The sequence below is a fragment of the Lytechinus variegatus genome, chromosome 5 (assembly GCF_018143015.1).
Source record: "Lytechinus variegatus isolate NC3 chromosome 5, Lvar_3.0, whole genome shotgun sequence".
NCBI lineage: Eukaryota > Metazoa > Echinodermata > Echinoidea > Temnopleuroida > Toxopneustidae > Lytechinus > Lytechinus variegatus.
The window spans coordinates 30858063-30874261 of NC_054744.1; the positions used below are offsets into that span (position 1 = coordinate 30858063).

General features: G+C 35.3%; 1 protein-coding gene across 1 annotated transcript in view; it reads left to right on the forward strand.

Moving 5' to 3' along the window:
• Positions 1–16199, forward strand: part of LOC121415915 (centlein-like) — a 63725-nt gene that overhangs the window by 31939 nt on the left and 15587 nt on the right. Inside the window, exons 18-30 of the mRNA XM_041609309.1 lie at positions 74–202; positions 1173–1273; positions 2141–2226; positions 4340–4428; positions 5080–5245; positions 5686–5792; positions 6281–6618; positions 7624–7731; positions 8639–8799; positions 10326–10457; positions 11091–11222; positions 12194–12291; positions 13988–14096. Of these exons, the coding sequence (XP_041465243.1) occupies positions 74–202; positions 1173–1273; positions 2141–2226; positions 4340–4428; positions 5080–5245; positions 5686–5792; positions 6281–6618; positions 7624–7731; positions 8639–8799; positions 10326–10457; positions 11091–11222; positions 12194–12291; positions 13988–14096 (1756 nt within the window). The remainder of the gene's footprint in view (positions 1–73; positions 203–1172; positions 1274–2140; positions 2227–4339; positions 4429–5079; positions 5246–5685; positions 5793–6280; positions 6619–7623; positions 7732–8638; positions 8800–10325; positions 10458–11090; positions 11223–12193; positions 12292–13987; positions 14097–16199) is intronic.

Consider the following 16199-nt stretch of genomic DNA (forward strand, 5'->3'; position numbering starts at 1 on the left):
GATTTTATAAATGACCCTATTGTTATTATGATTAAAGGAAATTCCACCACATTTGTAAATTTATGTTATCCAGTGGTAAAGAGAAGAAAAAGAAAAAGCTACCTCGATCTGAGAGCAAGGAGCTCAGACGAGAGGATTCTGATGGTGTTTGGAATGAACTAGCTTACTACAAACAGCAGACAACAATCCTTATGCAAGAAAAGTAAGTTCTCTAGGCAGTTTATAGCCCACTGTTGTAAGGGCTCATATCTGATTATCATATTTGATTTTTTCCCCCCAATAGATATTGCAAATTTTGGGGGGATTGTGGATTGCTAGTGGGGCATCAGATTCAGGCATTGCCAAACAATATGTAATGAAATTCGTATTCTGTATCATTTTTCCAACAGATTGTTAATGTGCTTCTTTTTTAAAGATAAATGAAAGGAGTTTCAGTAAACACTGATTTCATGAGAAAGACTATATAAATCTAAGGTTTAGTTGTCACTATATCATTATAGATTTAGATCTGGTACAGTCACATTAACTGAACTTTGTGAAATCATGAAATCCTAGCTGAACAACAATCACACTGAAGTTCACCAACACATACAGGCACATGTGGGCAGTGTTTTATGATTGCTTAGGAAATGACTCAACATCATGCCTGAATATCATGCTTGTTTTGCTACTTTCTCAGCAATTACAAAATTTTTTATTTCCCATGATCATGATACCTGTTACTTGCTAATTAATTGATTTGATAGAAGATGAATTATCAATAGATTGAATTCAATATGAACGAAATGGATATTGTTCCCGTGCATGAAGTTGGATTTAATGAAAGCAGGAAAACAAAAGATAGATGTTAAAGAAAATTTGGTGAAAACCCATAAAAGATTAACAGTTGTGGATTGTTGAAGTTTTAATTTTGTGACGTCACTTTTGATGAGCTCCCACAATAGTGGCCATGAGATGTTTATTCCATAAAATACAATTTTCTTAGAAATTGGAAATTATGTCTTAATGGAACAAATATCAGCAGACTTTTTGAAACATGGGGAATTGGGATGCTAAGAATAATTCTGCACTGAGATCTCAAAGTTACTTCCAACCAGTCTCAAGCAACGGAATTCCTCATGAATTGATTTTCTTTCCCTTCTGAGAAATGAATGAATTTGCTCGTTTTTTAGGATGAACATCGAAGAAGATATTGATAGACTTCGGGTCCAGTCTGCGGTGGATGCCTCTACTATAGAGGACCTAACTAGATGCCTTGAAGATGAGAAAAATGGTAATTCAATTCAATTTCATTTTAATTCCATGCAATTCCATTCAGTTAATTTCAATTTATTAGTCTATGATATACATAGAACAATTTTCTCCACTCACTTTTACATTAATAATTAACATAAAATTACACATGTTGACATGACAATACATACATATAATCATTAAAATGAATGAAATCAAACATCAAAGAAAATTGCACTAGTAGACATGACAAATAAAGACAAAATGAAGAGACATTATGTGTGAATAAAGCAGGAAAGGCATGCGTATGCCATTTGTTTTTCACAGATATTCATTTATCATTTATTGATTTATTGATTACACTTTGTTTTTACAATCCTGGTAATTGAATAAGAGTCAGAAAATTGAGCATTTAGAAACATCTGCATTAAGCACCTTATAAATATTATAATGATCATAATAATAATGATAACTATTATCATTTTTATTAGATATGTTTATTAATATTTTAGATTTAGAAACCAACTTTGCAGGAGGTAACCAAAGTCTGAATCAATGTTTCTTCATTGAAAATTAGATTATTTTATTAGCTTATTTCTTCAATTGATTGTGTTTATTATTGTGTGTAATCAGTCATATAAATCAGCCCCAGATTGATCATTATGGTTTGTGTTACAGGATTTCATTTCATCAACATTTTTCACCTGACAAATCTGATGAATATCCTTGATTTTTATTGGCCGAGCACAGTTCACTGTAACTGTCATATAAAACAGGACTTCTCGGGTAAAACGTCAAACAAGTCCTTTCCCCAGGTACCCATCTACACCTGGGCGGAGAGTAACATGATTACGTAGACAAGTGCCTGTTATATATTTATATCTTTATCTCTTTTTTTTAATCTGAGGCTTGGAAAGTCAGCTTGCGAGGCTCAAGGCTGCTAACAAGAGAGAGGAAAGAGAAAAGGCAAGGGCTGAAGATCTGTTTGAAAAGGTATTTAGGAATGAATGTGCATGGTGTGTGAGCCACCATCGTGAATAATTGTTAGTTATTGTCATTGTAATTTATGGATTGTTGCAAAAAACTTGTAATTGATCGCAAGTCAATTATAGGACACACATTCAATTGAAATTCATGCATTTTATTGCAAATTTGTAATTGATTGATGGTGTGCTTCTTACATCAACTTATTTGCTAATAATTAAAATTGATCTTACATTTGTAAATTTGGGTCTAAAATTTGCAATTGATTGTGGTGGAGAATATCTGCCTAAACCCATATTGATGTTGGCAGCTACATACTTTGAGATGTAATTAAGTACTATGAGTTCCATTAGCTTACTGCAGATGCAAGTTAGGTATTAAATTGGTATGTAATTTCCTTGGTTATACACCTATCACCAGACTTGTGAGTAGGGATCACCAAGGCAGACTCCATTCTGTTGGAACATTACCTGCATTGTAGCTCTGTTGAAGCATGAACCCAAGAGCTGGTGAGATCTTTACAGAGCTCTATAAGATTACATAGCTTAGATGGAATTTCATCCAGTCCTCTGGCTTTGGATGGGTTGAGACTTGACGGTTGTTTGGCCTTACTAGTGTGATGAATATGCAAATTTTTAATGTCAGGATAGTACATACATGTAGAACCTTCTACACGTGTCCGACAAGAGTGTTTGTTCATGATGACAGAATGAACGTAATAATTGGGGCGCTCTCTGCTTGTCTTTGCCAGTCATATGGATACCTCTGTCAGATTTCAGAGATAGAATGTTGATGATCTTAGACCTGCAGCGATTAACGTAAGACCAAGTTGTCTTTAGGATTTTCTTCTATGCTGTTTATTGTGCTGTGTTAGATTAACCAGCCTAGCAACCATGTTCCAGTGCTGTCTGTAGGTCTCAATGTATGATGGGGTGACCGTAATTTGCGCACATTTTAAAAAATATCATGAAGTTGATTTTCAATAAAAAATTTCTCATAGCTCACACAAAATTAATCAAAATCATTAATACCAAACGGAAGGCAAGATCCCAAAGTCCAAATTCGCTTGACGGAATTATAAAGTAGGTCAAGGGTTTCGCCGGTATAGCGATTTCAAAAATTCCATGGCGATCGACTAGTGCACGCTCGGCTGAAAAAGTGTCATAAAAAGTGTGACCTTAATTTGCGCATGATCAATTGCAAGAATTTAGAAACGAAATCAAGCAGACAAAGGTAAGATAATTATAGCAGATGGAGGGTAAAATGGTATAAATTTGGTTGGTACCACATTTTACTTAATGTATTTGGAGACATCTGCTTGAAACAGGTGATTTCTTGATGCTTGTCGAGAAGATCGGATTTTCTTGGAGCGGACGCAAAATGTAACAAATTTGCTGATGTTTTGCCAATATTTTCACAAATAGAGACCTTTTCTTCAAGAAAATTACCATACTGAGATATTTTAATTCACTCTTTCTGTTGGTGATATCAGTTTTTTAAGATATTGATTAGATATTAAGATATTGGACCATGCACAAAATTAGGTAATGCGTGAATTAAGGTCACACTACCATACTGTGGCTCCTAAAGGTTTCCTTCAGTAGTCTGGCCTTTTTTCTCATTTTCCTTTTCAAGTCAGAAGTGGTCCATGCAAGGTTGTGTGGCATATACTGTTGCCTTAAAAAAATTGCCTTGAGTTCGGCAAATATTTGACTTATTGGAGGTCGACTTATGGTTACCTGTATTCTGCTTGTGTAATCATGAAAGTCCAATACCAGTGTGTTTATGTTAATCTTATTATATGGAAAACTGAATACTAATTTGTATAATTCTGCGTATGACAATTTGATGTTGTTTTGCTTCTCTCTTTTCAACAGTACACCTTGAGCATTTAGATTAAAATGGATATGGTGCCTTAGAAACCACATTTATTTCTTTATGAATTCAGAGCAAGAGTCTACACACTAGACAAATCCCTTTAAATTCTAAAATATTTCCTTGACTTTGGCAAATATTTTACTTATTGAAGGTTGACCTATGTTTACCTACATTCTTTTCAAGAAATCATCAAAAACCAATCATAGCATGTTTACATAAATCAATCTTATTACATTGAATTCAGAACAAGAGACTACACAAATCCCTTCATGCTCTACAGTCTAAACAGGATGAGTGGGCTGAGGAGAGAGATAGACTAGAAAGACAGCTCAGGTAAGGAGAAGGCCTTCAATTACAACAAATATTCTTTGACTTTGTCATCATTCACAAAATATTTTAGATGTTTATGTATATTAATTATGTACATGTTTGTGTAACTTCTACATTTTTTAGGAAAGAAAAAAAAATACAAATACGCATTTATTTATAGTTTAGTATATTTTTTCTTGTAATGGAAATTTTGTTTTGTTTGTTCACTCGGTCTAAAAGCAGTTGGTCTAGATTTCATATAATCTAATACAGTATAGGCTGAACCCATTTGGGCTAAAGGCCTGGTCACACTGCCTGAGCGTTGTTGGAGCGGTCATGGAACGGAGAGAAAAAAATCGTCACTGCTCGCTACCGTTCACCATTTTCGATTTCGATTGTTTTGTTGTTGTTTTTTTTAGTAGATTTTTTTCCCCAATTTCATGAGCGAAATTTGACCCTCTCTCCCTACCGCTCCACGACCGCTCCAACAACGCTCGGGCGGTGTGACCAGGCCTTAATTATGTTTTGGCAATTGCAAGTTTTGTGAATATGATTGCCTAGCTACCAATGATTCTAATGTGTTATCCTGCTTAATTCAGTTTTCATTGTCATCTTGTTATTTGCATGATGCCGTAACTTGTTATTATAATAATCAAACATTAATTGATATCTTAGATCGATGAGGGCAGACCTGGTACAGGCCAAGACCACATCAACCCACAAGGAAGTAGAATATCAAGCCTTAGTAGAAGAAATCGCCAAACTCAAGATGAAGATGAAGAAATTAGCTGTGACCATGAAACGGGAAGCAGAGAGGGAACAGAAGACATCTCATGAAGGGGTATGAATAGTGTTTGCCCAACATAGCATTTGAGTTTGCATTCATCTGACAAGATTTATTTATATATGTAACAAAATATTAATTTTCTTGAAAACTTGAAAAAGGGGATTATGATTTCACCTTTACGCAGACAAGGCCTGAAAAATGGTGTATTACCCTTAAAAGCCCCAAATTGGAAAATTGGGTCAGTCGGTTAGTATTATTTTTCTTTTCTAATATATATTTGCTGCTGTTCTGCACAAAGACACTTGTGCATTGGATTAGTCTCTTTTTTAAATGAATTGTCTCACAAAACACTGCATTTGTATATTCTGTGTCTGCCAAAAAAAATTAAATGAAAAAAGCAACCCTGTTCTTTATGCATTTTCTGGTTTGTCGGATGAGGGTAACATAAGAAAAATGTTGTCCTGAATTTTTTTTTGTGTTTGTATTTTTTGTAGGATGAAGACCCTGGTCCTGGGGTTCATGTAATTGTCCATAAGGAAGATGATAGTGATGATGAGGGCAGTGATGACAGCCAGACTGATGAAGATATTGATGGAGATGGGTAAGAACAAATGTATTCCATAAACTGGGATGACATCTGATTTCCCCTTTTTTTTTTCTTTTTCTTTTTACACCTACATGTACCAACAAAAGAGAAGATTAATTCACTATTTGGTTGGTTGGTTGGTTGATTGATTGATCTGTTAGTTGATTGATTAATTGAATAGATGATTGAATTATTGATGATTGATTGATGGATGGATGTTGTGATTAATTGATCAATTAGTTGGTTTGATTTCTTGGTTTGCTTTGAATTGATTTTATTTCCATCTCTGTGTATTTACTTCAGCTTTTACTTATGTACTAACCTATTTAACCAGTTAATAATAGTTAGGTAAAGTAGCTTGGTAAAGAATTAATAAGTGAAATAGTTATTTGGTGTTAGATTAGTTGAATTGAATCATTCAATTATACATATTGCAGTGGTTGTGGAGACATCATTGACCAAGTTTGATCAAGTAATCTTCCCTCTTCTTTTTTTCCAAACAGTCGTGACTTCTACCACTCTACACCTCTCAAGTCCCCCACCCGAAGATCTCGTAGCCTATCCCCTGCCAAGGACCTCTTCAGGACACCTCCCAGACCGGGAACAGGTTCCAGGACCAGTCCCCATCACTCTTCCAGACTAGACCAGACCAGGACCAGCAGATCACAGAGGTCCCATCATTGGAGCAGGTCCCGGAGTCTAGGAGCCAGTGGCATAAGTCCATCCAGGAGGGAGCTCCTGGCGATCCTGCACCACCTGGACCGGATGGCTCAAGCCTACCAGGGTACCCCGCCGGTCTTCCAGACACTGCTGATGTCTGTTGCTACACAGACAGAGAGAGGTAGGTCCATTTCTGGTGACAATACATCTGTTCTGGCTACATTTGCTTGGGGCTTTGTTTCCTTGAAGATGTAGGGTTAGGGTTGCAATATGGTTCCATATTAGGTTTAGGATGTCATGGAACCCCATTTTCTGCCAACCTAGGGACCATTTCATCATGCAAATAGTGACCTTCAAAGACAAGTGTTAAAAGCTTCTGAAATCCTTGCATCTGATTGGCTTAGAACAAATTGGTAATGGTTTTTCATATTTATATGGCCAAGTCCTTGCATCTGATTGGCTGAGAGGAAACTTTTCAGTGAAAATCACCATTTGCCTTGTAAAACGCTCCCTGATCTCCTGACAAACTGTCATGATGGCAAGTCAGTTATATTATAATCATGTGTTTTGCAATTAAACGTTTATCGTTTTCAATGATTGTATATTTCAGTAAAAGGGACTAGACAAATTATGGAATCCTTGTGTATTTTAAATTATATACATGTGTATTAGTTGTGAAGTCTGGCACAGATCAAACTCAGTTGACAAATGCTATTTATTTTTTATAGCTTTTGTCACTCTCATACTCTTCTTTATAAGAAACTTATTGGCCCAAATTCACAAACATAGTTTTTACCATGGTACAAATGCATGGACTATGCAGATATCTTGTATTATCTATCACGCTTCATTCAAGCATGAATTTAACGCCCTTTGCCAAAACTGCAAACAAAATTTGACTATTCTTACTTAAGATGATGAAATAAGTGTGATATTGTACACAAAATCTGCTCGTCCATGGTTTTGTACCATGGTACAATTGAAACCACCTTTGTGAATTCAGGCCAATGTGACAAAAATGCTTGTAAAATATAAAAATTGTTCAGTTTCAAGCCATTTTATTGCATACTGAGAAAAACCTCATTGTATTTACATTTCATAATTCTTTATAATTTAATTTATTCAATTGTAATTATTCTGTGCTATGTTCTGCAATAATTATATTCATTCTCTTTTACATTCCCAGTCGCGGTTGCAGAGAGTGGAATAATGACAGAAACAGATGAGAGTGATAGTGGCTCCATGCTGTCAACAGAGGGGGCTATATTTCCTGGTATTCAACCAATCTCACCCAGTAAGTTACAATCATCTCTTATCTGGTTACTTTTGACTGTTTTATTTCAAATGCACTAAATTTAGGTCTACATGGACACAAGGGCCCGTATTCTGAGGTCGGGTTAAACTTAAACTCAGGTTTTAAGTTGTGGTTTAAGTATGGATAGCCAATTGTTACATACATCACTAACAACAGAGATATCTTATTTCAGCTCATTTGGCTCTCATATAATTCATAATTGTCTAGGAAGTATAAATAGATGATTGTCTTTACCATTGAAGAATCAGGAAAGAGCACAGTAAATATAAGAAACGTACAACTTAATAAAAATTTTGACACGTTAGGCTTCCCATAATTTTAGCACAGAGTTAGACCATGGTCTAAGTTAAACCTGACTTCAGAATACGGGCCAAGTTCTTTTTTTTAACTAGTGCTACATGTAAAGTGGTGCTAAAAAATGCACTCCTTCTTGCTGAGTGTTGAATGGAGACAACAACACAACAATGTTCGGTGAGCCCATAGAAACAAACTTTATTAAATGTAATATTTTTATCACCTGATTTCACAATTAAATATCTAAAAATGGCAGAACTTGAACATTTGAAATATGTTCATTTTCTGGTGGTGATCACTATATTGTTAGCACCACCGTATATAGTAGGCCACCAACTCACAAATGATTATTAATTAATTATTAATTTTATGTGAAAGATCAGACTGATTTTTTAATATCTTTATTATCATTGTTATTCTTCTTCTTCTTATCATAATAGTGATTATACATGTATCATCATCATTTTCACCATCATCATCATCATTATCATCATTATGTGGCCTATTATTATTACACATATCATAATAATCTCTTGCAAAATTTTTTAATAAGTTATTATTGACCATGCATAATCTCTTGCTATTTTCATAGTATCATCAAGGAGAGACACGGCCACATCGCCCATCAAGAGCCTAAACTTCTCCAATCAGAAGGTGAACAACAAGAAATCAGCAAGTAAGGTTAGAGGTTCCAGTCCTGGACCAGGTGGGGTCAACGTCTTGAAGAGAAGACTTGGCGCATTACAACAACAGGTACAAATTCTTTGAAGGGCAAGTCTACCCTAGTCTGCTGTGCAATCCCATCAAACACTCGAGTTAAAGGGGAAGTTCACCCTGACAAAAAGTTTGTTGTTAAAATAGCAGAAAAATGATAAAAATATTGCCGAAGGTTTGAGAAAAATTCATCAAAGAATTAAAAAGTTATTACAATTTCAATTATTTGATTTGTGACGTCATATGCGAGCAGCATTCCTACATAGCGAATGGCAAAAAAATAATGAAATCTCATTTTCTCAGAAAATTGAAAATGGTTTTTACTGTACCTTTTGTATATCAATATACAAATCATGTCACACCCGATCATGAATAGAAAACAAAATTAAGTCATCAGGAACCATACAAAACTTGAAATTCATGCATTTTATATTACATAACAGCAGCCGCTCGTTTATGACGTCACAAATCCAAAATTTTGAATTCTAATAACTTTCTTAATCTTTAATGGATTTTCCTCAAACCTTCAGCAATATTTTTTTATTATTTTTTCCGCTATTTTTACATTAAACTTTTCTTCAGGGTGAACTTCCCCTTTAAAGGGGTCTGGATGCGCAGAGTACTATCGATGTGCTAGTCTTGTGTGAAGACCCACTTGTTGATCAAGGTTTCAATTAGGGTCTGTTGCCACCTCGATGAAAGGTCAATTTGAATGAAAATAGAAAATCGAATAAGCATAATGATCAAAGTCATATCAAAATCAAATGTAAAGTAAGAACATCTGGCATCCATAAAGTTTTGCTTAATTTCACAAAAAAAGATATATGCACATTCTGGTCAGGGAACCGATGACAACACATGACTATTTCATTTCTAGTTTTTCGTATGAATTATACAATACTAATTTTTTGTGGAATTGGCAATGGGGACTCTTCATTAAAGCACAAGAGATTACAACAGTGGCGATTCCACATGTTCAGGGAAGGATCAAACTATGTTTCACATCATAAGGAGGAGAACATGAAAGTACGTAATTTGCATACTGTCCAGGAGTGCATGTAACTTTTGTGATATTGAGGGAAACTTTGAAATGTCATAAATTTCTCAGTTTGCATCCAATTTTGATGAAAATGTTCACCGTTATATTGATTATTATTATTACTACAGGAGTGTGAGAGTTCAAATTTTTCAGCTGATTTTAGCAATTTTTTAAAGCTTATTTTCAGCTTTTTGTACACTTTGTCAGCACATCATCATCACTGGAGACATTCTAATCTAAACTGAAGTCTTACATGTATCTTTTCTAACAGTATTATTGGCACTTTGACACTCGGCCAAACTCTCTCATTCTTTCTTTTTCTTGTGTGCCTCGGAATAGAATATTTTTAGATAGATGGTGCCATATGAATGCCTATTTTTATTATCACAAAAGTAAAGGAGCAATTTCAGCTATTTTCTTGTGCATGTCCCTTAAGATCAGACCTGTGTAAAAGTCAAACAATTGGTAATCTTCTGTTGACTGTTCTTGAAGATCGTTACCGATGGCCTATCAACCTTCCTTCTAGGTTGCCTCCCTTCAGGAGCAGAGACGTATGTTACAGAAGGCTGCTGTGGAATACAAGGAAGCCAACGATTCTCTGCAGTCAGACTTGAATCTTGCCAATGCCAGATACCAGAATTCCAAAATCACCATCCAGGTTTGTTCATCTCAGTCTACAGCGAGTTTTTGCTCAGCAGCGTAAGGGGCTTTCAGTGATGTGGGTGTATTGCAAACCCTTTTTAGTACTTATTCCCTCCTCCCAACATCAAGAAATTGCACCAATATGGAGGATTGTACTTCCTGATACAAGTATTCATTTTTTTATTCCAAGAAAGAAGAATAAATACACCTACATAATTAAAAGCCCCATACTTCGCTGAGCAAAACTCACTATTATCTTTGGGTGGTATTGAAACCTCAGTAAACTTATATCACAATTTTATGGGCAGCCAGTTGCCCACTCATTCGCCAATAATTTTTTTTGTTTCAATTTATGTCGCAAAAAGCTGCCCAAAATATTAAATGTGTTGTTTAATGAGAAGAAAAGTGCTATATTGGCATTGTGGCCCAGAGGATTAGTCTCTGAACTTTGAAACAGAGTTGGTTTGAATCACAGCCATGGTGTAATTTCCATGAGCAAAATAATTTTTTTTGTAGAGGCTAACACATTGTATGGAAGAAGAAGATATGTTATAGAACCTGTTAAGAAAGACCTTGTGCCCACAGTGGCCATATTGCCATTTTAATTTAGTGACTTTCATAGACATTTGTGTTTTTTTCTCATTTGTAGAGGCTAACACATGATATGGAAGAACTGAAGAAGGAGAAAGACCTGTTGCAAACCGAAAACCAGGAACTAACTAAGCAGAAGACAGATAAACATTCGGAAACTGAATGGAAAAACAGTGAGGCTCGTATCAAGGTTAGAAAGACATTGCTTTATTTCCATAATTCAGCGTCCTTTTTTATGAAACGTTATTGATAGCAATAGCAACAACACTAATAGTGATGATGCTGATTTATATTGATGATAATTATGGTGATATGGGGTCGTTTTGGTCTAGTGGTTCTGACTATTACTCAACTACTGCACTTAACCCAGGAGAGGTGAAAGGGTACCAAGCAGGATTAATTCCTTGAGTTCACAGCGCTGGAAACGGCAGTTCAAGCTAAAGCCAGGATGATGAAAATAGAGCCCCTTAGTATAGAAAAAGTATAGATAGATGATGCTACACAAATGCCTATTATTGTTATTTTGCATAATGATATTATTTACAAAATAAGTGAGAGAAAAAATAACGACAAGGATGGGAATTTATGATAATCACATTGATGATCATAATAATCATATAATGATAATTATAATTATATAAGATGATGATTGTGATTATTATGATGGGTTTGATAATAAGGAGGAGGTGTTGCAGATGATGATGATGATAATTAAAATAAGGAGCAGGAGGAGGATAATGATAAGTAAGGTGAAGCTGATATGGAGGAAGGAGGTGGTTATGAATATGATTAGGATTGTGATGATGATGCCTGGTGATGATAATAATATTGGTAATGATGATATGATGATGATAATAGTGTTGACAACACAGATGATGATGATGTTGATAATGATGATGATGATATGATGATGGTGATGCTGATGATTATGTTGATAATGGTAGTAATGAGAATGATGATGGAAATGTTGATGATAAAGATGAAAACGATGGTAATGTTGATAGTTATAATATGTTCATGGTGATGAGGAGGGGGAGGATGTATGATGAGGATATTTTTCTGTAGAAGAAAATAATAATGAGAATGTTATAATGTAAATGGGATTATGATGAGAATAGACTAACATTCACATTGTTCTCATCACCATTCTTATGATTGCAGTCTCAGGCCAGTGAGATTGTCAGGCAAGGCAGTGTAATCAAGGCTATGAAATCTGAGAAGGACACCCTCAATGACACCATTAAGACTCTGGAAAGCAAGTGAGTTGTTATATAATCCTCTCTGCTCACATTTTGTTTTAATCCTTGACTGGGAAATCTCTGCAGAGGGGCAGGGGGCGACCACTCCCATTATGATTTTTGAAGTAGAGACAAAAGTAAAGCAGAAAAGGGAAGAAATAATGTCTTGATCAAGTAATTCTATATTACTACTATTATTCAATTGAGATAAAATTTCATATCCTTTAGAGCCATCTTGACCCCCGCCTTGATATTTGAATGTCTCAGTGCAACGCCTGACCAGAGGGGCCCTATGTTACTCTTTGGAATGTGTTTTCAAATGAATAAAACGGTAGACTTGTTATGAAGACGGAAAAATATTCAGTTTAAACCTAAATAGATTGGGCTATTTCTATGCCTAAGAAGATAGGAGGGGTGGGAGCTGATTCAGTCCCCCTTATGATCTTGGCCGTTGATCGCGCTGTTGCGATGAAAATTGGCACACGCTTTACACATGGCATAATCTACAAAACTATGTTCTGCGAGAAATCTAATTGCTCATTGATTATGCTAATTCATGCATAAAATAAAAGATTGGCTCTAATTCATTAAATAATGCCCATAACATGCTAATTTGGGTTCACAGACTATTTATAGGAATCTGATTCAAATGTAATTTTTAAAAATTCAACATCACTTTTATTTTTGTATGTATTTTATTGTTTCCAAATTTCTTATGTATTTCTATGTTTTTTACTTTTTGTTTTTCATCGTTTTTTTTCTATGGAAATTGTCGGGACTTTATTTTGACCATAAACAAGATGAAATCAATTGATTTTAATCAGTTAAAGGAAAATAATGATACATCTATGAATTTTGGCTAAAAACACTATTTGCATTGGATTTGTACACAAATTTATATTTTTGAGCAATTTGGGTCTGCGTGCACTTACAAAATATTGTGTAATTTTGGAAGTGCGTACCCAGGGGTCGCAATTTTGGTCTCAAAATTTGCATGAGACTTGAAAGTAAAAAGGCAGGGAGCGACGCATTAAAAAAAAAATTCGCAGCGGATTTATCGCGAAATATGTAGGGGAGCCGATTAACCCCCCCAGTCTTTTTGGGGTTAAGTGGCTGTTTTGCCACTTTGGGGGCAATATCTAAGGTTTGGGGCCATTTCTTTCATTTCAAGCACTAGTTTTTTTACTGAACAACCATCTCTTCTGTAAAAAGCATATCAGATTTTGTGCTTTGTGTAATGGTTCTGTGACATTTGTTCTGGCAACAATTGCTCCTCTATAAATTCTACACACTAATGGAATGGCCAGCCAACTTCAACCCTGGATTTAGCATAATAATCTCTTAATATCATAAACCTAAACCTAACATAATAGTATAATACCCTATTGCAACCCTAACCCTATATCCTTGATGAAATAAAGCCCAGGGCAATTGTTGCATGAACAAATGTCATGTCACCTTGGGTAATATGTTGATTTTCTAAATGTACTTGAATATTATTTGTGGCCGATGTAGATCATGGGACAACCTTGTAAAAGATGTTTACCCCAAAGCATTCCAATTTACAAATTTTAGGGCCGACTTTGGCCGTCAGGAGAGTGAAATGGCCTGTCACTCTCATGTATTTCACACACTGGTTGTGGATGAATGGATGAGTCCTACAATTCTGTCTTATATTTTCTTTATCTAAGCATAATTTCATCCGTTTTATGTCCAGAATTCAACATCTTGACCGTGATTTGAGCCAGAAGAGGTCACTTATAGATGACCTCCGGGCAAGGGCGAGGTCAGTGAGCTCAAATGACAAGATGCATGCAGAGACGGTGGTAAGTCATGTGAGGATGAATACTTTTAGACTGCAATGATGTATGAAATGTGATCTGTGTATGTGATGTCGAATAAAAAATCATATGTAGAACCTTTATATTTAGTAGTGAACATGTGATGACAGAGGAAAAATGTATTGAGAGACAGTTTTTTTTGTGACTTAATGTAATATTTGATATGTGATGATGAATGGAAGAGACATATTTTGAGACTGTATGTGAAATATGTGATGATGGAAAAAATGGTATTAAGAGACTATAGCCTGTATTCAGAACGAAATCAGGTTCAATATAGACTCGGGTGACTTCCAATCTAAAATTGTTGTTTAACCATGGATAGCCAATGACACAAACCATGTAGCAGTAGAGGTTCCATTTTATAGCATTTTCGCATGATAGATGAAAAATACTTTAAGACTGCGATGATGTATGAAATGTGATAATGTATTAAAATTATAGCTGTGTATGTGATGACGAATAAAAATCATATTTAGAAACTTCACATTTTAGTGTCTAACATGTGATGACAGATGAAAAATATATTGACAGACAGTTGTGTATATATGTGATAATGGATGAAAATCATATTTTATAGACAGTATGTAATATTTGATATGTGATGATGAATGGAAGAGACATGTTTTGAGACTATGACTAATATGTGATGATGGGAAGAAAATGGCATTTAGAGACTTAGCCTGTATCCAGAAGTTGGGTTCAATTTAAACTCCAATCTAAAATTGTTGTTAAACCATTGATAGCCAATTGTGACACAAACCCTTTATCAGTAGAGGTTCCATTTTATAGCATTTTACTCTCTAAGTATTTCTTAGCCGTCTTCGAAGATAGTCATCCTTAGCGCTCCCTCAGTATAATCATGTGTATGTCTAATACCTTTTTGTGTATGTGTGTGTGTTTGCGTGCATGAAGTTAGCGCAGATCAAAGTGACTGTGAACACTCGACTCAGATCCATGCAGCAGTGTGCGTCACAAAACAATGGAAGCAAAGGGTGATGAGCTGTCGATACATGGTGTAATCCACCGACTAGCAATTATCAGAGAAAAGGAGTTGTTGGAAATAGGCCAACCTAATCTTTATCTTTTGTATTCCTTTTTTACATTTTTAAAAACTTTGTATCTTATATGAGTTATATAAAACAAATAATGAATGTAAATATTTGTGCAATGGAAAGATTTTAAGTTCCATTCGACTTGGTCAATGCCTCGTTAAATGGAACTTTACATCTTTCATCTCATGAAAATGTTCCTCCCATTGCACGTATGATAGACATTCATTATTTGTATAGTATGTACCAATTATGTCATGATGGCAGTTTTGGTGGTGTTGTGTTGGCTGATGAAATGTGACCAGACCGTCCATTTTGTTTGTGCTTGTTTTGACATATGAATGGCCAACTTCTCTTCCTTCTGTACGAACGGTTTCAGATATTTACTCTCTGTGTACTGGTTTTATAGGACAATAGAAGAATAATGAAGATGTCATTTGGAGGAGGGGGGAGGGGGTTCATGGGTATGAAATTTACAAAGGAAATGAGGAAACATCTGGGACTTCTGAACATTGTACAACCACTCCCAGTCAAGCAACATCAACAACCAGTAACAACCACCAAACTCGTGCATCATCACCAGGGAACAGCATATACACCAACACTCAACCAAAAAAAAACTTCAACTCACAATCAAGCAACAAGAAACATTGTTTTCAACACAATCAAGCAACATCAACAAGCAACATTAATAAGCACCCATTCCCAACACAATCATTCAACATCAACAAGAAGCCATTCACAACACAAGCAACATCAACAATCAATTATTCAAAACACATTAACAAGGAATCATTCACAACAATCAACCATTCACAACACTATCAACATCAACAAGCAACCATTCACAGCACAATCAACCAAAATTAACAAGCAACCATTCCCAACACACTCAACATCAACAAGCAACTATTCACAACACAATCAACTATTCACAACACAATCAACATCAAAAAGCAATTATTCACAACACAATCAACAAGCAATTATTCACAACACAATCAACAAGCAATCATTCACAACACAGTCCAGTTCT